The sequence below is a fragment of the Dermacentor andersoni genome, chromosome 11 (assembly GCF_023375885.2).
Source record: "Dermacentor andersoni chromosome 11, qqDerAnde1_hic_scaffold, whole genome shotgun sequence".
In the NCBI taxonomy this organism is placed as follows: Eukaryota; Metazoa; Arthropoda; class Arachnida; order Ixodida; family Ixodidae; genus Dermacentor; species Dermacentor andersoni.
Genome location: NC_092824.1, coordinates 124,103,566 through 124,124,649, shown reverse-complemented (window position 1 = coordinate 124,124,649; position 21,084 = coordinate 124,103,566). Strand labels below are relative to the sequence as shown.

The window sequence follows — 21,084 nt, the reverse complement described above, 5'->3', positions numbered from 1 at the left end:
TGAGAGACTTGTTCTCATCGAGAATGAAGAATATGGGTTTATTTACAGTATCAACATAAGGAAGTTGCAGTTCATCAGTCTAGCACGACTGCGAGAGAAAGTACACTGAGGAGCCACACAACAGCTCCTTAAATACACTTTGTCCTCCTTAGATACCTAGGTGAGGGAAAACGTTCAACCAGAGTTATCGTATCCGAGTGGCCTTTGAGAGTGAGGGCTTACACACACACTTCCGCACAGGTTTTACTGCCCCCACCAAGGCGAGATGGTCTTCGCAGAACTAGGTCTTGCCCTAAGGAGGCGCCCCTTAATCCCCTAGCTGACCCCCACAGAGTGGCCGCCGTGGTTCTCCATTGTCTTGCGTCTTAAAAGGCGTGTGGGACGGTGCTGCCAAATACATTCCCTCAGGAACTCCCCTGCTCCCGACAGACCAGGTCGGTGATGGCGAGTTCACTAACAAAGCCTGGTTCGCCGACCTCGTCCTGGCACTCCGGCGACTAAGAGTTGCTGACTGGGCATATTGTCCTCCTCACACAGTCAGTCGCCGCAGTAGACATCGTGACACCAAGAGGCGGTGGAATGACGCCTTGTTCTTTCAAAGCAAGTCTCCACAGTAGACCTAGTGGCGCCGTTCGGCTGGAGACTGACGGTCGGTCCCTAGAAAATGCCAACCCCACTGCTGCAGCTGGCTGGGAAAACTTTGCATGTTGGCACCTCTGCAGGTCGTTCCTAACACTGCACAAGCGCTGTTTGGCATGGAGCTTCCGCACCTCAGGGCGACCGAAGACTTGCATAATGCACGCCTTGAAATCTGCCAGGTGCTGAGGTCGGATTCGTGGTTGTGGTACCACACGCTAGCGACACCCGTGAGATAGAAGTTCACGAAATTGAGCTTCGCAGCATCATCCCATTTATTGTGGGCACTCACCCGCTCATATATCGAGAGCGAATCTTCTACGTCGTATTCGTCGGAACCGCTGAAGATGGGAGCATCGCATTGATGCAATGAGCCAGAACAAATCAATGTTGGCGATGCCGGAGGTGTTGTTTGGCTGGCGTATACTTCAGAATACCGAGTCTTTGAGAATAATGATTGTTATTCCGTTTCCGTGTCATGTTAACGCCTCAGTACTACGAACTAACATTCCAAAAGTTGGGGATTCTGATTTCTGTGTATCCTTTACAGCAGCCCGAACAGTGGGCTAGCAGATGCCGTGGCGCATGAGTTCGGATAACTTGAGGTGGTGCCGGCGAAAAAAAGGAACGCTGGAAAATAAAATTTTTTCCCTACTACGGAGGCAATGGTGCATCAGGCTTTTTGAGCGCACGCTCCTCCCAGACAAGTGTCGCCCATGCAACGAAGGCTCGTCTCTTCCTTCTTTCACTCTTCTTTCTGTGCACACCTCTTCTTTCAAGCTCTTTCTTGCAGTCGTACCAGCTACGCGGGCGAAGAAACGTAACCTCTGTTATGCCACATGGTCGCCCTTTCCAGACAGTGTCATTCACACGTGTTGTAAGAGCAAAGAAAAAGAGCAACAAAAGAAAAAAAATATGGTGTTGTACAAGGCACAACATTGAAGTTCAGTAGGGTAAAGCCCTAGGTCCAAGTCAAGTTCGCCCTAGGTCCTAGTCAAGTTCGCCCTTTCCAGACAGTGTCATTTACCAGTGTTTGCACTTTGGAATAGTTGAGGTATCTGCCTCAAGTAAGACAGTTGCGATGTCCATGGCAAGAAATGTGAAAACCAAACAAACAAAAACCAGCAGTATGTTTTATAGGGGAAATGGAGCTTCTTCTTTGTCGGTGTTTTCCTCGATGTCCGCATCTCCTTTGCATAAACCACTTTACATACAGTGGGGCGGTCTTGTGTGGCGGCGGAATCTGGAAATACCAAAAGCACGGGCCAAGAGCCAAGAGCAACATTTTCGGGGACAGCTCATACGGTGAACATTGATAGGCTGATAGGAGAAATGTCTAATTTTGGGGCTTTTACTATAATGACCTTTTTGAATAACAAACAATTTGCCACGGTCCCCTGAAGTTTGTTATATCAAGGTTTCACTGTATTCCATACGGACTTGTCTACGTGAAGAAAAATTACCATCTTGAGCTTCCAATGCTCCATTCCAGCAACTGCTGCTACTGCATTTGACTTTGCACAAATTACTCTGAATCATAAAGTAATGTGGGCACACAATGGTGATGCCAGCAGTTCCTGTGAACTTAAGATGTTTTTCTGATTAAAAAGACAACCTTACCAAATATTACTAATAATATTGCAATAACTTTACTCTTTCCAAAAGTTATTTCAAGTGCTTTTTAAGGTGCTCAATCATGATCTTTTATTTATTTACGCATACTACCGTGTCCATATCCAAGACAAAGTCGCTCGACAAAAAAAAAAAAAAAAAAAAAAAAAAAAAAAGGGGGGGGGGGGCAGGAACTCTTGGAGTTGTTTATGTACATGCAAGCCCTGCGACACTTCATGTTCATGCAGCCTGGTGTCACTACCAATACAGTCAAACCTGTTCATAACGAACTCCATAGTTCCGTGAAAAGTGGTTGTTATATCAGTAGTTCGTTACATAAGGACGCACCCTTAACAACGCTCAAAAATTAACCGCACAGAAGCTGGCGTCGGCAGTTGCAATTCGGCAGCAGTTTGGTCACAAAACCAGATTTTCCGTGTCATTTTTGTTCCCAGTGTATTCCCGCATCTAGCTGCAAACATTCATTAAAAACGTCTGTCTAAAGAACGAAATTCGGCATCACATAGCTCAATCTTTCATAACAGCTCCCAATTGCGATCGCTTATCACTTTGAAATTGCAAGCGCAGCTGCCACTTTTTGTTCGACAGCTTGCAATATATTTTACTACCAGCGGGACATGACTGTATGTATTCTGCACATGAGAGCGAAGCGTTCTAGTTGGCCGGAATCGAAAACTTCGGAAACTACTGCGGCATGCCACCATTCTGCGACGGTCTCGGCATTAGGACTGGGCGCCAGCCACACAAGCGCCGTAAAATTATGTTATCTATGTTGCTTAGGGTGGAAAAAAAAAAAGGCGATGTTCGAAAGGTAAAATGTCATCACGAACCATTATCAGCAATCAGCAACGCATAAATGAAGCGCAGCTGACCCGTGATAGCCTGATAATATTGTTACGAAGGAAGACGCAGACGAAAAGCTATGTACAAGTATATTTACAAGAAAATACGCTGCGCTTGGCCAAGAGGCAACCGCCCGCGCTAGCTTCTCATCGTCGTCGTCGTCTTCGCACTGCTCGCCTTTTCGTGATCGCACATATTGTTCCGTAGCACTACCCCCGGCTGCAAAAGCGCCGTCCTGGAGCGACTAAAGATCGGATGCGGAAGCAGTGTAGCAGGCCTTGAGCATACTGACATGCACGACATCACTTAATGCCAGAAGAGAGGACGAGGTTGAACCCACAGGAGCAATTTCGTAAGTCACAGGCGTCACCTGGCGCAGCACGCGGTAGGGCCCTGTGTATCAGAAAGGAGCTTCTCTGAAAGTCTGACGTGACGGGAGGGCGACCACAGAAGCACGAGCGCGCACCAGGCGAAAACTACGTCACGATGGTGGGCGTTGTAATGACACTGCTGAGTGGCTTGTGAGGCCGTCAGTCGAGTACGGGCAAGCTGGCGTGCATGGTCAGCGAGGGCGATGGCGTCGCGCACATACTTGCTTGTTGAGATCGCAGCAGGAGGAAGTTCAGTGTCTAGGGGCAAGGTAGGTTCGCGACCGTACAGTAGATAAAATGGAGAAAATCCGGCGGTGTCGTGCCGAGAAGAATTGTACGCAAATGTTACGTAAGGAAGGGCAATGTCCCAGTCGTGGTGGTCTTTGAAAACGTACTTGGACAGCATATCGGTAAGAGTACAGTTTAACCGCTCTGTCAGGCCATTGGTTTGAGGATGGTATGAGGTAGTCAGATTGTGTTGAATGGAGCAGGAACGCACAATGTCAGCGATAACTTTCGAGAGGAAGTTTCGACCACGGTCAGTAAGCAGCTGTTGCGGGGCGCCATAAAGCAAGATAATGTCACGCAAGAGAAAGTCCGCGACGTCAGTGGCGCAACTGGTAGGGAGAGCCCGAGTGATAGCGTAACGGGTGGCGTAATCAGTCGCGACGGCTACCCATTTGTTCCCAGAGGATGACGTGGGAAAGGGACCGAGCAAGTCTAATCCAACACGAAAGAACGGTTCTACAGGGACGGTGATCGGCTGGAGATGACCGGCAGGTAGCACCTGAGGTGTTTTCCGACGCTGGCAGGGATCACAGGCAGCAACATAGCGTCGAACGGAGCGAGCGAGACCAGGCCAATAGAAGCAGCGGCGGACGCGGTCGTACGTGCGGGTTACCCCAAGATGTCCTGCAGTGGGTGCGTCATGCATCTCAAAGAGCATAGTCTGTCGTAGCTGTTTTGGCACGACAAGAAGATCAGAGCCTACCCGCCGTGGTTGCTCAGTGGCTATGGTGTTGGGCTGCTGAGCACGAGGTCGCGGGATCGAATCCCGGCCACGGCGGCCGCATTTCGATGGGGGCGAAATGCGAAAACACCCGTGTGCTTAGATTTAGGTGCACGTTAAAGAACCCCAGGTGGTCAAAATTTCCGGAGTCCTCCACTACGGCGTGCCTCATAATCAGAAAGTGGTTTTGGCACGTAAAACCCCAAATATTATTATTATTAAGAAGATCAGAGCCGTCAGGGAGGAAGTTCCTTCGATACAGAATGCCGCCCTGGAGGACATATCGGCGAACGGATGCGTCGGTAGGTTTTAAGCGCAGACGCTCGATAAGTGCTCGCAGCGATAGGTCTCGGTACTGCTCATCGGCGATGTTAGCGAAGGCCGACAGAGAGAAAATGCCGTTGGCGCTAGTACTGTCGGCGTCGTCAGGCTCATCCACCGGGTAGCGAGACAGGCAGTCAGCGTCCTTGTGTAGACGGCCAGATTTATAGGTGACAGTATACGAATATTCTTGGAGGCGTAAGGCCCAGCGATCAAGTCTTCCTGTAGGATCTTTCAGTGAGCATAACCAGCAAAGCGCGTGATTGCCTGTGACAACGGAAAAGGGTCGGCCATATAAGTATGGGCGGAATTTCGCAACCGCCCAAACTAGGGCCACACACTCACGCTCAGTAATGGAATAGTTGCGCTCCCCGAGTGAGAGGAGCCTGCTCGCATAAGTGATAACACGGTCGTGGCCGCACTGGCGTTGTGCCAGTACTGCGCCAATTCCGTGACCGCTGGCACTAGTACGGACTTCGGTAGGCGCAGAAGGATCGAAATGGGCCAGAACGGGAGGCGTTGTGAGAAAGTCGTTTAGATGCGAGAATGCAAAGGCCTCGTTATCGCCCCACTGGAAAGGTGCGTCTTTTTTCAAAAGCTCGCGGTTAGTGGTCGTGCTATGGTCGCAAAATTTTTCACGAAACGGCGGAAGTATGAACAAAGGCCGATGAAGCTGCGCATATCCTTGGCACACTTCGGAACAGGGAAGTGCGTAACAGCATGGATCTTGCTTGGGTTCGGTTGCACTCCGTTCGCGTCAACGAGATGTCCAAGGACGGTAATCTGGCGACGGCCGAATTGACACTTCGATGCGTTGAGTTGCAGACCGGCTCGACGAAAAACGTCCAGGACTGCTGAGAGGCGCTCGAGGTGCGTAGCGAACGTTGGGGAGAATATGATAACGTCATCCAAGTAGCACAGGCACGTGGACCATTTGAAACCGTGAAGAAGGGAGTCCATCATGCGTTCAAAAGTGGCAGGGGCGTTACATAGACCGTCGGGTGTTACAAAAGCAGCCTTCTCGCGGTCGAGGTTGTCCACGGCAATCTGCCAGTAGCCGGAGCGAAGGTCAATAGAGGAGAAATAGCGAGCACCGTGGAGGCAGTCAAGGGCGTCATCAATCCGAGGTAGGGGATACACGTCCTTTTTGGTAACCCTGTTAAGGTGCCGATAGTCCACGCAAAAGCGCCATGAGCCATGCTTCTTTTTGACCAGTACAACAGGTGACGCCCATGGACTATATGATGGTTCAATAATGTTCTTGGCAAGCATTTTGCGAACTTCTGCGTGAATAACTTGACGCTCAGCTGGTGACACTCGATACGGGCGGCGATGAATAGGAGGGGCATCGCCGGTATTAATGCGATGTTTGACAGCTGTAGTTTGTGCCAAAGGACGATCGTTGAAGTAAAAAATATCGTGGTAGGAAAACAGAATGCGGTAGAGTTCACGAGCTTGCTCGGACGGCAAGTCGGGCGCAATCATTTTCTGTAAGTCAGCGATGGTACAATTTGCCGACTGCGATGGTAGAGGAGCATCGGATGAAGTGTCGTCTACTGCAATGGATGCTACTGAGTGATCCGCGAATGAGCAAAGCTGGGCCAGAGACATCCCGCATGGCAGCACTTGTGTCATCAAGCCAAAGTTGAGCACTGGCAGGCAGACACAATTCGCCGTAATAGATAAAACTGTATGAGGTACTGTGATCCCGTGTGTAAGGAGGACGTCTTGCATAGGAGCCGCGATGTAGTGACCAATGGGGACTGGTGGGGAAGACACTAGGTCAACGTAGGTCAGTGCCGAAGGTGGCAAGCGAACGAAGTCTACGAAACTGAGGTGACTGGGGTGTGGTTCAGCAAGATCAAGAACAGGCAGGTCAAGGCGGAGAGTACTGGCAGAACAATCGATGAGAGCAGAACGTGCGGAGAGGAAGTCTAAGCCGAGGATGATGTCGTGGGGACAGTGGGCGATGACTGTGAATATCACGATTGTTGAGCGATCGGCGAAGGAGACGCGGGCGGTACACATACCAATTACGGGGGCTGTTCCGCCATCGGCGACACGCACAACAGGCGTCGTGGCAGGCGTGATAATTTTCTTGAGCCGGTTACGAAGGTCAGCGCTCATTACGGACAAATGCGCCCCAGTGTCTATGAGTGCAGACATAGAAACGCCGTCGACTTGCACGTCAAGAAGGTTCAGATGAGTGGGCAACGTCAGTAGAGGATTTGGCGGCGTAGGGGGCAATGCAGCGTCACCTCGAGGCGCTGCATCGTCTAGTTTTCCGGCTGGGAGCGGCGTCCGAAGGGAGTCGGCGAATAGGAGCGACGGGGCTGGGGAGAGCGAGATTGTCGTTGTTGGGGTGAAGGCCAACGAGAATAGGAACGGTTCGGTGCAGGAGAATCAGCGGCGGCGTTATCAGAGCGTGCGGCATAGGGACGATAAGGGCCACCTGGGGGGCGAGAGTAGGCAGTATAAGTAGACCGGGTCGGGGTACTCCAGCGACTGCGACAGTGCCGAGAAATGTGCCCAATTCGATGGCAGTGGAAACGAATGGGCTTGACGTCAGCAGTGCGCCATTCAGATGGGTTGCGGAAACGTGGTGGGTAAGAAGGTGCGGGACGGGGCGGAATCGAAGAAGCCGGGCGGGTATCAGGACGATGGGCCGAGCAGATGGTGTGAAGACCCATGTTTTATACCTCTTGGCGGACAACTGCCTGGATCAGTGAGACCGTGACTGCAGATGTGTTGGTGGGACTGGAGTCAAAGGCAGCCGGATAGGCGGCCTCGATCTCACGCCGGACGATCCTGGTAACATCGGCAGTGTTGTTGGGACGAGGAGTGTCGGCACAGGAAGATGTCGCTGGGGTGTTGGGCAGACGGGCAAACTGCTGGTTGACTTTTAGCGAGTTCCAGGCAGCGGCACTCTTTAATAACAGCATCCACCGTCGCTACGTTGTTGCCAACGAGCAAGTTGAAGGCGTCATCCGCAATGCCTTTGAGGATGTGGGCAACCTTGTCTGACTCAGTCATGTGGGTGTCAACTTTGCGGCACAGAGCCAAGACGTCCCGAATGTACGTGACATAGGGCTCTGTTGACGTCTGCAAACGGCCGGAAAGCGCCTTCTACGCGGCAAGTTGGTGACCGTAGGGGTTGCCGAACAAGTCCCGAAGCTGTGTGTTAAGGGGGGACACAGGTCTTGAGGCGAAAAAATCGCGAAAAAAATCGATTTTTTGAAAATAACATTTTCTATACCTACAACTACTGTTCCTTTATTTCACCAAGTTTCACATCTCGCGGAAGAGTATTTTGCCCACAATATCAATTTAAAACATCCCTGTGAACTGAATTCCGCGCAGAAACGACCCTTTTTGTCGCGGCGCGTAGCCCTTTTCCTACGCGCACGATCGCAGCCATCTTGGTCTCGTTGGAAAGAGGAGCCTTTCTTCTTCAATTTCCCGCCAAAAGTGACTCCGTCGGCTCGCCGGTGACGTTAAAATCTGCGAAGAAAAAAAGTCCGAACGTGCGATCCCATTCGTCGACTAGCGTGCGTGATCAGAAACGCGTGCTGTGGTTGGCTGCGCGAGGTTCCTGTCGTCTGCTCCATTCCGCAGGCGACGCGACGGCGCGTCTCGTAGGTTTTTGACGAATGCGGAACGATGACCGATCCACCGGAAAAGTTCGCCAGGAGGCACAACTACGGCAAAAAAGAAGAATCGATCAGCTTATAACTTTCAAATGCGTTCCATTTCTTCAGAGAACCATCGATAATCGTCCGCTGCTATCCGCAAGTGATGTCGTAGCCGCGAACGATGCCGAAGTAGGCCTAGCTAGCTCGCCTACGAGTGACCGGACAGCGGCCGCGTTCGGCGTGACACTGCAATGTTGCAGCGTGCGGATTTGCTGCAGAGGGAGATGAATGTTCAAAAAACTTCAAGTTCTTGCGTCAACGCCAGCGTCAAAGCGGAAGTTGGATTTGCTCACTCGCGCCGACGGCACTGCAGCCCCACCAGTCGACGCTATCATCAGTAGGACCCCGTTAACGCACTAATCGTTTCTCAAGCACAAGGTGTGCGGCGGTAACGTCGCAGTAGGCAAAAGCGAACGGGAATATGGCCTCGCCATAAAGATCGTTATCACGTGCGTGTGCTGCGGCGATATCGCGTCGGCGTGGAGCTCGACCTGTGTGAACGGCAACCTTGCCGCGCGCGCGATGCAAGCCACCGGGAATCGGCGAACGGCGCTAAACGATGTTTTTGGCACATTTGGGTGGCCGCGGTCAGAGCGACTACATTCCTGGTGGCTTTTAGGCACTTTCACTACAAAATAGTGCAAAATTATTTCTGCACTTTTGGTTAAAAGTGCATCTATTTTTTTTTTCTCGTTTTCCCAAAACACCGATTTTTTACTTGCTGATTTGTACTGATTTGCAGCAGCGATATCTGTGCCTTCAAGGCAGATAGGGCCATAGTTTTTGTTGTGGCTTATTTGCAGCTGAGTGTGCAAAGTACACAATGGTAGGAACAGATATTGGAATTTATGCTTTAAACTTTTTCAGTTCTGCTTTAGATCAGACAGTGGGGAACTCACATTTGGAACAGTGGATATTGAATTGCTATAGAGTTACTAATATTAGTTATATCAAAAAGGTACTCCTACCATTGTGTTTCCTATGTTTTCTAGTACTAGGCATGTGGCAATATGAATTTTTGTAGTGTGGGTAGTATTCTCCCGTTTCTGCAAATGATGAACAATGAATCTCATTTATCTTTAGAAGTAATTGGCCTATGGTAAAAATAATTACACATTTGAGATCATCACAAGAATCTTAATAAGGTTCCAAAGTTTCATTAATATTGATGAAAAAATGAATATTATATCAATAGCAGTGTCCCCCCTGAAAAGGACTGTTGTCGCGTTGTTAGTGTGGAGAGAAAGCGAATGTCCTTGGCAGCTTTTCAAGCAGCTGCAAAGCGGAGGCAGCGAGGAAATCCCCATCCAGATTATTCCCCTAGAGCCTTCTGAGCCATTGGCTATGACAATTTCATGCATCCAGGGTAATGAAATGCTTTTTTCACATGGTGGCTAGTTTTTTCCACTTTTCTCAATACGCTTTTTTTTGGTAATTAGCAATTTTGCGGGAGGCATAGTTACTTGCCTAATCATCCAATTTTAGTAATTTTTGCTTTATCTGATAGCTAGGCTCCCAGGGAGTGCAGTAAGTCTATAATGCCACATTTCTGCACCTTGAAACATATTGAAATTTTGAGGAAAGTAAAAAAATATATATATCGCATGTGAAGTTACAACTTCTAACTTTTGTAACTTTGGATAGAACAGAGGTAGAAACATGAGACAATGCTTACTGCACTCCTTGAACATTCAGGAATACTTTCACATAACTTTTACATTTCTTACTGGAAAAAGATTTCTGCCAGTCATCCCGAAACATTGGAACAGGAAAAATTATATAAAATATTTGTCTCGTTATATAGAGAAAAACTAATTACATATTTGCATCAAGCACATTAAATTACATATTACCTACAAATTTCATTCCTATAGCAGCAATATCAATAATGGTATTGCTCAAGGCCCAGGTCCCCCCTCAAGTGAATCCCAACTGGTGAGCTCTAGGTGTGCCACCGAGGTAAAAGACTACGTTGGCGAGCATGATAGTAGGGTCCCACCGGTTATTGCGGCTGACGAGTTCGTAAAAGCTGATCCAGTCCTTGACGTGTTCCCCATCTTTGCCCGAGAATACGCCAGGATCACAGGGAGTGGGGAGAGTGATGTAGGTTGTCGAAATGGCAGCAGGTGTCGGAGCCGGGGGAGTCCGGTTGTCGTCGCCGGGAGCCATGAAGGAAGGCTCAACGTACCGTCCACTGCGAAGCTCCGTGACGAGGTACAGGGAACGTCCACCTCCACCAGATATGTTACGTAGGAAGACGCAGACGAAAAGCTATGTACAAGTATATTTACAAGAAAATACGCTGCGCTTGGCCAAGAGGCAAGAGCCCGCGCTAGCTTCTCATCGTCGTCGTCGTCTTTGCACTGCTCGCCTTTTCGTGATCGCACATATTGTTCCGTAGCAATATCATAGTAACCGCAGACCTTTTGCAACTTATGCTTGGCGGCAGCGTCCGGTGAGCATTCTCGCCAACCCGGGCTGCATTGACACAAACGATTGAGTGGCCGTTGTTCCCACGATGGAAAGACATACATGGTCATTGCAAATTTTTCAAACAGGCGTAATGCACATGGTGCCGCACGAAAAACTGCCCAAAAATGAGGGTGACGTCGTCGTGGCATACAATATCGTACCGGCGCACGGCCCAGTGCAAGCCCCGCGTCATGCTGTTTATGCTGTACACGACACTTCGCCCCTGTTGGAATCGTACCGCTGGCACGAGTTGTTGGGGTCTCGGTGCTGACGCCCGTTATTGCCAATAGGTCGCAAGCCCCAAGGGTAGCGTTGGCCTGGCGGCCTGGGGCACTGGAAGCATCCGAAGGTCCCGGCAAAGCAAGAGAAGACTGGTAACAGAACAACTTGTTTATTCTAACATAGCAAAAGAGCGGCCGGTCAGGTCGACCGAAGTGGAGAGACGGGAGAGCACGCAACTCAACAGTACAAAACGGAGTCTCTCTCCTGGCGTCCGGGGGCAGCTGCTCTTATACCCTCGGCGTCGCGGTCCAAAAGGGAAGGTCACGGGAAGAAGGTCACGGGATGAAGGTCACGGGACGGCGGAGCATGAGCCCACGACGGCGCGCACGGTCGAGCCGAGAGACCTGCTGAACCGAGTGTAGTGACGCATCGCCAACCCTCACACACGACGGCGCGAACGGTTGAGCCGAGAGACCTCCAGGCTCCTCATTCGGGGAACTCCGCTCCCCGGCTGCCGCGCTTTGACAAGCGAGGGCACACACACACACACGCACACACGAAGACACGTGGCACTGAAACACGCCTGGACACGCTTGGCGGGTAGGCGTTGCGGCGGCGTCGGACGGGCCAAAATGTCCGCCGCTTTGAACAAAGCCCCGGCGTCCGTTGCATCCGCGCCGGCATTACCGCGCGTTGTAGGCGAAACGTAACACCCCGTAGGCAGTGTATTGAAAATGTGTGACCTTCTTCGCGGCATCCGAAATCGGCGCAATGCGGTCGCTTGCTTGCTCATCTCGAAGACCATATCATCGTTGCGGTTTAACTGGAGTGGGGCGCACGCTGCCATGTGCCCAGTGTGGTTGTGCTTCCTTGCTTTGGCACTTCGTGTGTGCCCTCTTTTTACCATGACCAGGTTCGAAGCGTTTGTTGTAGCAGTACGGTGATTTAAAAAGTGTGCGTTATTCAAGAAGCAGTTTCCATAGGAAGGGTCGGAAAATAGTAAATGCACCCTTATCTGTCCTTATCAGCCTTATTGGACATCATAAAAACTTTATGAACCCTAATTGGTACTTATCAACCTTACCAGAATTGCTTCGATCATTATAAGCCATTATCGCCCTTTAGCATGTTCTCCATCCGTGTCGAACCATTATCAACCACGATGAGACTCACATAATCCATCATCACTCCTTATCAACACATTGACTGCTTATCTGTGGAGATCGGTGGCATTTCGGTTGGTGAAAGAATGCCCCAACGGAAGGCGAATCCCACAACCACCGAAGCGCATCGGGGATATCTCATGCTTGGCATTAAATTTTTGCAAAATTGAAATTTTCCTAATGACTACGCTGCTCCAAGTCAGTTCTACATGTGGCCCTCAAATGGCTTTTATTCCACCATCACCAAAGCTTTAACGAAAGCCTTCATAGAAACTGTTCTCCTCTGACATTTGTTTTGTATCGCCTGTACAACACATTCACATAGTTCCAATATATTCACCTTCTGCAAGCGTGGGTGTTTAGCCTAGTTGGTAAGACACTTGGCGTCTGAGCGTAGCATCGTAGGTTCGAAACTCACCAACACCAACGTTTTGTCATTTCAAATTAACTGTTTTTTTATACACTAATTTCTTTACAGACAGACCGACGGGTTTCCTCATTGGGTAGGCATAGAAATGCTTAGACATTTAAAATTTGCAGAAACAAACACGCTTACAGAATGTATAGTAGGCTAAAAAAGACAGCAAACTAACATGCATAAAATATAGTAAAAACAGTACTTTAGCAGTTGCCGAGAAAAGCGATCGTGGGCAGCTTTCAAATAGATCCATCAATATTATTCTACACATAAATTGTTGACCATCCATACTAAATGCTTCCTGTATAAATTGGGCTTGTTCCCAACGGATCATCATCAACGAACATTGTGACGTGGTCTTGGGCAACTTTTTTGACTGCTACCCCAAAATTTATCATTTGCAATCATCAAGCAAAGTTCGTATATGTCTCAGAGACAGAAATTCAAGGATATTCAAGACCCTGTCAAAGCTATTTAAAGGGTGCACAGTGGCATCGCATGTACCAATTTTTTACTATAACATTTTCAAAACACTGCAGCTAAACTTAGAGAGAGTGGAGTGGGTAAAATTGGCACTTTACTTCCGTCATATTGAAATTGGACCTTTTATGGAAATAAGTACAGTCACCAACATATTTTCTTGCACGGAAGGGGCTTCAAAACTTTTTGTGTCATCACACAACTGGAAAAATAAAATAATTTCATGATGAAAAAGGCGCTTTATTTAATTTGTGAGTCCACGACCAAAGATACGCTTTCATGCTATGTCAATGGTATCTTTACATGGACAGTACGAAATGAAGCCTGAAAAACTGGGCGGGCGCGGCACACCACAGGGCGCAGTGTTATCCCCTCTCCTTTTCAATATCGCCCTAATAGGCCTACCGCCGCTCCTCGATAACATCCCAGGGATCCGGCATGGCCTATATGCCGACGACATTACCATCTGGTCGTCCACAGGGTCCACAGGGGAAATGGAGAACCGCTTGCAGGAAGCTGCAGACGTGGTGAGCGACTATGCTAAGTCATGCGGGCTCAGCTGCGCCCCCCAAAAGTCGGAGCTACTCCTGGTCTCACCTCGAAAGAAGCACACATCCGACTCGCCCACTATCAACATACAACTGGAGGGACACACCATCGTTCCGTCTCAGAGCGTAAAGATATTGGGAATGGTTTTCCAGTCGGATCGCACCAATACAATATTAATTCAAAAGCTTAAGAATACAACAGCCCAAGTTACGCACATGATCCGGCGAATAACAACCAAGACAAGAGGCATGGGGGAGGCGGACACGCTTCGGCTTGTCCAAGCCTTCGTCGTGTCTCGAATAACTTACGCTATTCCATACGCACTACTCAACGAGACGGAACTGAAGAAAATCAACACAATGATCAGAAAGGCATATAAGCAGGCGATGGGCCTGCCAACCAGTACTTCCACAGAACGCCTACTACGACTAGGTGTGCACAACACGGCCGCGGAGCTGATCGAGGCACATTTATCCAGTCAACGAACAAGGCTGGCGGTTACGGAAGCAGGGAGGTCCATTCTCTTACGCCTGGGGCTCTCTGCCCCTCTGAGCCATCCGCCGCCTGAGACTGTGAGCTTACCCCATGCCATCCGGAGAAACATCACCGTACGTCCTCTACCTCGCAATATGCACCCAGTGCACCACGCAGAGCGAAGGGAGGCCCGCGCCCTGGCCATACACAAGCGATACGGGACTTTACCCTCTACAGCCTACACGGACGCGGCTTCTTACTCCAGACACGCAGCCACAACAGCCACCGTAGTCGTCAACACAGAACATCGGAGCAGCATTTCACTCACACGAAACAATCCCCTCCAAGCCGAGGAAGCGGCCATAGCCCTCGCGCTCTCCCAAACAGAGGTTGAAGTCATAGTGACCGACTCCCAACAGGCGTGCCGCAACTTTGCTAGCGGCAGAATTCATACCACTACGCTCCGGATCATCAATCAAAAGCCGCCAACGAGATCAGTCATGATCATCTGGGCGCCAGCTCATCAAGGCATTCCTGGCAACGAGGTCGCCAACCACGTGGCTCGAGATCTGACCCACCGAGCCGACGCCGAGGAATCTGAACCCGAGCGCATGCACCCTCTAGTCTCTTACCAAGACATCACACAACACTACAAGCTCACCCGCAGAACATACGCACCCCCACACAAGTCACTACCTAGAGAGCAGGAGCGATGCCTCCGAGCTCTACAGGTTAATACATTCCCCCACCCAACCAGAAATCACCTCATAGACCCTACAAAATTCTCTCCGCAATGCCGCTTCTGCGCAGAGCCCGGGTCCCTCAGGCACATAGTAGGGGGTTGCAGAGCGGCTCCATTAAATCCTCCGGACCCTTACCCCACTAACGAGCTTTGGGAGAGAGCCTTGGCCAGCTCCGACCTCGAGGATCAGCAACGGCTGATTGCGAGGGCCCAGGACGCGGCCCGAGCTCAAGGCATCCTGGAATGAGGACGCCTCTCCAAAGCTTCATTCACCGAATAAAAAAGTTTATTCTCTCTCTCTCTCTCCACTCCGCTGTGGCGACTAATTACTTCGCCTGCAGTGGGATGACTTTGCACTTGCCATAGATTAACATTAAAGATAAAGCGTGGCTGTGGTATAGTGTCTCCCCCTGCCAGATCTCCGTGTTATACATTTACGTTTCGTAGTAGTCTAGCTAGATGGTGCACCCCCCTTCTGTCATGTGACGAGCTTGGACCCAATCAGGAGGTGTCATCTGGCGTGTGAAGTCCTTTTTGGTAATTAACGGCCATTAGCCGGCCCAGTCCTTGTCCGGTTTTCATCAGGAGCAGTTTGCTCCGCGTCTCCCTGTCTGCGTAAGGCGGTCGCCGCGCGTTCGCTGGGCGTGGGCCCCCGCTTGCCTGCCGCTGCCGACACAACGTCTTATGGCGACGAGGATGGGATTCCCGCAGTGGTTCTGACCGAAGCCCCGGGAAACCAACGAGCTTCGTAAGTGAAGCGTCCCTTCCTGTGTCTGCACGGCAAGCCAACGCCGCCGACGCACTTGGCGTCGCGAGGCTTCCAAGCCTAGGCCTTCTCGCCCCCCTTGTTCTTCCTTGCCCCATTCCTGCTGCGAGCTCCGGCTTGTCTCCTGCACTATCTCCTGCACGCTACCCGGCATGGCTTCCTTTTCGGCGAACCTTCCAGTTTTTCTTGAATTGCCCGGGCCACCGTTAATTCCATGGTATCGATGTAAAAAAATTTTTCAGGCCCACCTCGAAGCGGCCGGCGGTGGCGACTGGACGGACGCGCGACAAGCGCCCGCGCTCGTCAGCGCCCTCGGGCGTGAGGGACAACGAAAGTACTTTGCAGACGAGGAGCAGGAAGCAGCAAGGCAGTTAACCGGCGGAGCGTCAGCGTCAAGCGCAGCAACAAGGCCGTCGACCGGCGCAGCGTCAACGTCAAGTGATGCGGTCCCGCCAGCGTTAGAGTTCCAGAAACTCTTGCAGCGGCTTGACCGGCTGTTCGCCGCGTCAACAAATGTTCTGGCAGAGAGGCACAAATTCACCAGTCGAAGGCAGTTCGAGGGAGAAGGATTCCTGGAATTCGTGACCGCACTGAAGGAGAAGGCGGTACAGTGCAACTTCAGCACAACCTACAATGAGCGCGTCCGAGACCAAATAATACATGGGGTAGCGAACGTCAGCGTTCGCGAAAAGTTATTAGTTCATGGCGAAACCCTGTCCCTGGACAAGGCAGAAGAAATTGGACGCTCTTTAGAAGCCTTGCATCGAGTGAACTGGGCGTTCGACTCCGAACAAATACAAAGAATCGAGGCAGCTCACCCTAATTTCAACCGTGGTGCATGCGATCGGTGTGGAAGCAGGAACCATATCGCGTCTTACAGGAATTGTCCAGCAAGAAATCGGCGATGCAACGCCTGCCACACGTTGGGCCATTTCGCTTCGATATGTCGAAACACCCAAACAGCGGTGCAACGCGTCTCTTCCGCAGAGACGCTGTCTTCGTCAACTGCCACAGGGCAGCCGTCCGCGTCTGTCTTGACGGTAAGTGCTTTTGAAACTAAAAAAGATTTGGAAGTTCTGGTCGCAGTTAACGGCGTCTCCATGCGACTGCTGGTGGATAAGGGAGCGTCTATGTCATTCATGACGGCCGAAGATTTTAGAAATCACTTTGGTCGACAGCACAGGCTGTCACAAACAACAGTGGACTTGAGAAATTTCTCCAAGCAACGCATCGACATTCAAGGCCTGTTTCAAGCCACTGTCCAGTTTTTCCAAAGGTCATGCTCCGTCACGTTCTACGTAACGACCACAGGAACATCACTGCTGGGTTTAGACGCCATCCAACGCTTGGGCATACAGATCGACGGTACGTCGCTGACATGTCATCTACCATAGCTTCCTTCAGTACAGAGCCCCACAGGTGTGCCTCCGGGTTTTGATCACCTCTTCAGTGACGAGTTGGGTCTCGTCAACAACTTTGTGCACCGAATTCATCGGCAGCAAGATGCGAAACCAGTATCTTCAAAGTTGCGCCGACTACCCCTGGCTCTCCGTGACCAGGTCACAAATGAATTGCGACGTCTCGAGGACTGCGATGTCATCGAGCGCGTCGAGGCTTCTGAGTGGGTGTCTCCACTCGTGGTGGTGCGCAAGGATGGAATCATGCGGCTCTGTGTAGATCTACAGGAACAGGAGTCTTGTGCCTCAAGTTCAAGAAAGGGTCTTGCAGAAACAGTGGCAGACTAAACAGTACATAGAAAAACGTAGAGGTGCTCAGGAAACTCGTATCAAGGTGGGAGACACCGCCAGAATAAGATTTAACAGGAAAGGATTTTTTAAGTACAGTAAACCTCGTACAGTTAAGGCCCAGATAGGACCATCTACTTTTCTACTCAGTGATTGGAAGATTCAAACTTGGACAGTCATTCCGATGACTCGTCTGTAGTGACATCGTCTTCTCATAGTTATAAGCACCAGCTAAGTAGTTCGTCTGACTGTATCACTTCCGAGTCTACACAGTCAGCAGTCGTCTCTGATTCTGTGGGGGAATCGGTAGCCTTGAAATTTCAAAGGGTTTCAAAGATTTCAAGGACTTCAAGATTTCAAACCCTGTCAAGCAGCTTGCCAACTCCACATTCCACGTCTCTGCAGAGAAGGGTAGAAATTATGTGAGGGAACTGCTGAACGAACGCAGTTACAACGAAACCCACTATCGCATGGCTATCGAAGCACGGTCAGCCTGCGTTTGACATAACAAGGAATGGAGATTTGGTGTATCCTGAGATCAAGCTTTCATCAGTCAGTAGAGATAGGCATGACTGGTTAAAATACAGATTGACCAGGTCACAAGCAAGTATATCTGCATGCGTACACCAATGTATTGGCCAGGTTTTCTGGCCGCTTGTGGAATATACTCAATTTCTAGTGAATTTCATATTTAGGACTCTATCGGCAACTGTATTGTGTGTTGTACCATGCACACTATTGAGCATGATAGTCAACGAGGCTCTTCCTTTGTTCTAACTCCGTTTTATTCAAATAAACTTCCTATTCCTTTGGAGTTAGAATCAGCGATGTTCCATTGTAATTTCTTTCCTCTTGAATGAACATGTGGTTGCAGTCACTGACAAAGTTCCTGCAGAGACCCTATGCCAAATGCTCACCTCACTCTTTGACACAGGTGCTGCCCCATTCAATTCGGCCACACCAGAGGACGGTAGCGTTGAATCCCTCGAAGCGTCACCACCTGCCGGCCCATCTTGACCCTCTGCAGGTGAAAGCCAGAAGTCCAGATCATCCTGCTGCAACAAATGGAAACACAGTTGATTATAGGCCAATAAGTATGAAAAAAAAGGAAGAAGAAGAAGAGAGACAGCACAGCACACTTGGACTATATTATTACAAAGAAAACACACAAAAATGACCATACACAAGTGTATGTACAACGGCCTATCTGGCACTGCCTAGAACTAACAGCCTGCACACTGTTATGCAGCAATATCTTGACTCGCACTAAATTAATTCTTCCGTAACAGGAATGTTTGGCTAGCAGTGAACTCTCATTTGCTTCTTCTAATACAAAGCGCATAAATGTTCTAATTAGGCAACTAGAAAAGTGATAACAATGACATGAACTTATTGCATTTAAGCAAACAAGTTAGATCCTAGTGGCTATAGGGAATATGTCTCTTATCTAGGCTTTCAACATTATCTTAAGGCAATTGATTCAGTCGAAACCTCAGCAGTAATGCAGGGATTACGGAATCAGGGTGTAGACGAGCCGTATTTAAAGATACTGAAAGATATCTATAGCAGCTGCAGAGCCACCATAGTCTTCCATAAAGAAAGCAACAAAATCCCAATAATGAAGGGCGTCAGGGGCAGGGAGATACGATCTCTCCAATGCTATTCACAGCGTGTTTACAGGAGATATTCAGAGACCTGGATTGGGAAGAATTGGGGATAAGAGTTAATGGAGAATACCTTAGTAACTTGCGATTTGCTGATGATATTGCCTTGCTAAGTAACTCAGGGGACCAATTGCAATGCATGCTCACTGACCTGGACAGGCAAAGCACAAGGGGGGGTCTAAAAAATAATCTGCAGAAAACTAAAGTTTAATAGTCTCAGAAGAGAATAGCCGTTTACAATAGGTAGCGAGGCACTGGGTGCGGCGGCAGCGGCGGCAGCAGCAGCAGCAGCCTGGTTACGCCCACTGCAGGGCAAAGGCCTCTCCCATACTTCTCCAACTACCCCGGTCATGTACGAATTGTTGCCATGTTGTCCCTGCAAGCCTCTTAATCTCATCTGCCCACAACACTTTCTGCTGCCCCCTGCTACACTTCCCTTCCCTTGGAATCCAGTCCGTAACCCTTAATGACCATCGGTTATCTTCCCTCCTCATTACATGTCCTGCCCATGCCCATTTCTTTTTCTTGATTTCAACTAAGATGTCATTAACTTGCATTGTTACAGCCATCATTCTTCCCTCCATAGCTCGTTGCATCGTCCTCAATTTAAGTAGAACCCTTTTCGTAAGCCTCCAGGTTTCTGCCCCATACGTGAGTACTGGTAAGACACAGCTGTTATGCACTTTTCTCTTAAGGGATAATGGCAACCTGCTGTTCATGATCTGATCTGAGAATGCCTGCTCATACATGGTAATCCAATCTTCCATGTCGACATTATCGGTGCTGCAGAGTGTTCCTGGATCTTTCAGATAGGCCAGGACAATGGTTAGGGCTGTCACAGCTGACACAGGTCCCACCAACGTTATTAGACTAGCTTTAGTTGTAAAACTCTCCGCCTGCGCGCTTACAGCCGCTGTCGCCACTTATGTGACAGCCGCCAGATGGCAGCGCCGTTCCATAGAGCTCCACCGCAGACGCCTCGCCGCAGCCTTGAGCTCATGCGGACGGGCAGCTTGCGCGCTTGTTTCACGCTCCCTGGCATTCTCACTTGTCCGAATTGGTGATACCATGGGAAAGCGGTATCCACCTATAGCAATAAGATTTATCGGGCCAGTTGGTTCATACTGAAAGAAGGGTAAACTGCACGAAAGGAAGAAACGCATACAGCGAAGCGCAGAAGCTGCATTTCTAAATGTCGTGTGTTTCTTCCTGTCATCTTAACGTTTTGCGCAGTTTCTTAATGTTTCGCGCAGTTTAGCTCAGGAACCTAAAGATCTGGCCAAAAGGCGTGATTGTAGGATGATCTTCATCCCCACCGAGGCTTCTCACCACACCAAAGAAGCGCTACAAAAAGACAGATGAGGTCAGTCCGTGAACACACATGCCAAAAAAAAAAAAAAAAAAAAAAAAAGGAAGAAAGAAAGAAAGAAAAAAAATCTTCGGCTGTTCCACTCCGTGAAGTTGGTTAAGTGGAGAAGCTGAAACGTGCGGCCCCTGTGTTTATCACTGGGTTAATCCCAAGGGTTCATTAAAGTATTTCTCAATTATGAGGTTACACATACAATCGGCTGCGATGGAAAGAACAACGTCACTGACGGCATGCCCGCAGTCTGCCATTGTTGCTTGCGTTTGATGTCTCATTGCTCGGCGGCCTGGTTAGCAGCCTTCACCCGCCATTTGCCGCTTGTGATTATTCGAAATTAAATTTCTTGAAAATTAAATCTGTCCGTTACGTAAGACAATGAGTAGCTCATGGTTCTCCCACGGGACATCCGCTCCAACATCGTGGTCCGACCTATACCCAAAAACTTAAACCCCGAAAACAACAGGGGCAGACGACAAGTGGGAGGACAATTCCTCCTCAACCAAGCCTTAGCGAACCGCG

At 49.7% G+C, this 21,084-nt stretch overlaps 1 protein-coding gene across 6 annotated transcripts in view; it reads right to left on the bottom strand.

Moving 5' to 3' along the window:
• Positions 1 to 21,084, bottom strand: part of g (adaptor-related protein complex 3, delta 1 subunit-like garnet) — a 316,686-nt gene that overhangs the window by 64,587 nt on the left and 231,015 nt on the right. For 5 of the 6 annotated variants that reach the window (XM_055075585.2, XM_050186104.3, XM_050186107.3 and 2 more), the window contains one exon: positions 18,453 to 18,590. In XM_055075585.2, the coding sequence (XP_054931560.1) occupies positions 18,453 to 18,590 (138 nt within the window). The remainder of the gene's footprint in view (positions 1 to 18,452; positions 18,591 to 21,084) is intronic. The other variant, XM_050186105.3, reaches the window with a different exon arrangement.